The sequence below is a fragment of the Hemiscyllium ocellatum genome (genome assembly GCF_020745735.1).
Source record: "Hemiscyllium ocellatum isolate sHemOce1 chromosome 27 unlocalized genomic scaffold, sHemOce1.pat.X.cur. SUPER_27_unloc_2, whole genome shotgun sequence".
NCBI lineage: Eukaryota > Metazoa > Chordata > Chondrichthyes > Orectolobiformes > Hemiscylliidae > Hemiscyllium > Hemiscyllium ocellatum.
The window spans coordinates 4,341,876-4,344,157 of record NW_026867487.1 but is presented as its reverse complement, the minus strand read 5'-3'; the positions used below and the strand labels follow the sequence as shown (position 1 = coordinate 4,344,157).

Genomic DNA, 2,282 nt, shown 5'->3' with positions numbered 1-2,282 from the left:
CTTATCCTCTCATCATATTCTGAAAATAACGCCCTTTTACCTTGTTACGTTGTAGAATGTAACCTTTATTGTGAGTATTATAATTGTTGTTCAATTGGGTTTGTTTAAATATTAAGATTCTTCACACATGGATGACTGCTTTCTACTCCCCATGAAGCAATTTCACATTGAAAAAAAGGGCGGTACATGGAAATGGTTAGTGCCAGACCAACTGCACGTATTTTATTCTCAATGAAATTGAGTGAGGTGTTCCTTGACATTCCCAAATAAACAACAGGGTACTCGATCCTCACACGATGCAATAATCAGAAACAGCGTTCGAAATGAGCAAGTGTAAATGCTGATGACGGGATCTGTCGTCCGGGACATATCCTTCACAGGAAGATGAAGATTAAATCTGTAACCTACTGTTACAAACATCCCGCAACAATAACAGCTGTGACCCAGAAACATGTGCAGCAGTTATTGTACAAGGCTTTCACTCCTTTCTGTCACTGTGAGGCTTATTGCACAGTAATAGACGGCGGTGTCAGACAGCAGAAGCTGCGAGATTGTCAATTGGTACAACTTCTCTGTCGTCTGGAAGGTATCAGAAAACCGGGTCTGAGCGAAATCTGCCTTCAATTCACCAACTCCGCTCGTGTGCCTCCGAACTGCAAACTCTGGGTCTCTGCCTGAGTACTGACGGTACCAGAACAAATAATAACCATCTTCAATGTAGGTGCAATTTAACGTGACATCTTGTCCCTCTGTCTGCGTTAACGAAAGATACCGTTGAGTAACAGAAACTGCATCGCTCAGACCTAGAACACAAGATTAGGGAAAGCAGAATACAAAGATTAAATGTTCGATTAACTGAACTTAGAAATTAATGAAATCTTCAAAATAGATAGAATATAGAGGAGAACAGGCTCGTTCAGGTCGTTGGCCTCATGGCTGTGTGTATAATAACCACAAGCATACTCGCTTATTTTTCCCTCTCATTTCAATAGTGGGTCTCTCCATCCCTTTCTCCCTCTCCTGCTTATCTGCTTTTCTTCTAAGTGCATCTCTGTTCGTCACTCTAACTACCCCCTTGTGCTAATAAAAACCTATTGTACCTGTTCTCCGAATAAACAGCGGTTATTCTTTTTCCCCTAACATCCTCATTAGATAATTTTGCGCCGTTTAACTTTGCTTATTTAGATGTATAAACCTGGAATCCTCCTCAACTGTACCATGTTGCTTCGTGACCCGAACATAATATCCTTTCACCATTGTAAAGACATCAATCTAGATACCGTTTAGTGTTCCCATTAGGGGAGAAATGGACGCAAGCGTACACGTTGATTTCTGTCCAACTTTCAATTCCAGTAACATCTGTATAAATCACTTTTCTCTTGCAGTTTATATCCCTTCATTTTTTTGTGGAAGACAGAGACAAGAATTGCGTGCAAGTACGAAGCGTGCTTTGAAGTATCTCTAATATTCGTTAAATCCGTGCACTCTGTTTATCAAATATATTAAACCTTCAATTAAACTTCTTTTTAAACTCCTTACCAACAATGGAGGTAATGCAGGTCAGAGAGAGAACGGACAGCAACATCGCTGCTGGTTTGGAATTCGATGTCAAATTTTGTGTCTCAACAGCCTGCAGAACATTCAAGAAGAAGACGCTGTCAGCTTGGATTACGTTTAATTGTATGTCACTTCCTGCAAGTCGTGCGATAGGACGACCTTGAACTAATAACGTCAATAACCACATGTTCCTGTTTATGTTAGAAAAGAGAAACATTAGAAGTTCACTCTGTTGCTCAGAAAAGGATGACCAAATGTAGAAAGTTTGCTTTGAATTGACCTAAGAGAAGTTTGATGGCCAACTGAATGTAGAAACAATTTGAACTCTGAGTGATTTCAAGCAAAGGTCTAGCATTAAATGATCGAAACAACTATATGAATAAAAGAAATTCGATTTTGAAATTAGATTGAGAAGTTCCGCTTTAATTCATTGTCTCTGATCAGAGTGAGGGTGCAGACGGGTTGAGGTCTGATAAACTTTCTACGTGGGATTTCCAGACAGACATTTCCCTCCTCGTCCTAATCAGCCTTCTGCATGGACGAGTCCGCCTGGGATACACTGCCCAAGTCTTCCTTCAAAGCCAATAGCACTCCCAAACTCACAAAAACGTCGGTTACAGTCAGAGAAGATACAACAACTTTCCGTTCAGTTCCACTCTCCTCATTATCCAAGGGCCAAAACATATCTTCCAGGTGAAGCAGTGCTTTACCTGCACTTCATCCAA

At 40.6% G+C, this 2,282-nt stretch overlaps 1 gene segment (V, D, J or C); it reads right to left on the bottom strand.

The window, feature by feature from the left end:
* Nucleotides 1–462: 462 nt before the first annotated feature.
* On the bottom strand, nt 463–1,595 carry LOC132807678 (T cell receptor alpha variable 38-1-like). The segment is given in 2 exon segments: nt 463–803; nt 1,540–1,595. Coding segments are annotated over 2 exon segments (387 nt in total).
* Between the last annotated feature and the right edge of the window lie 687 nt (nt 1,596–2,282).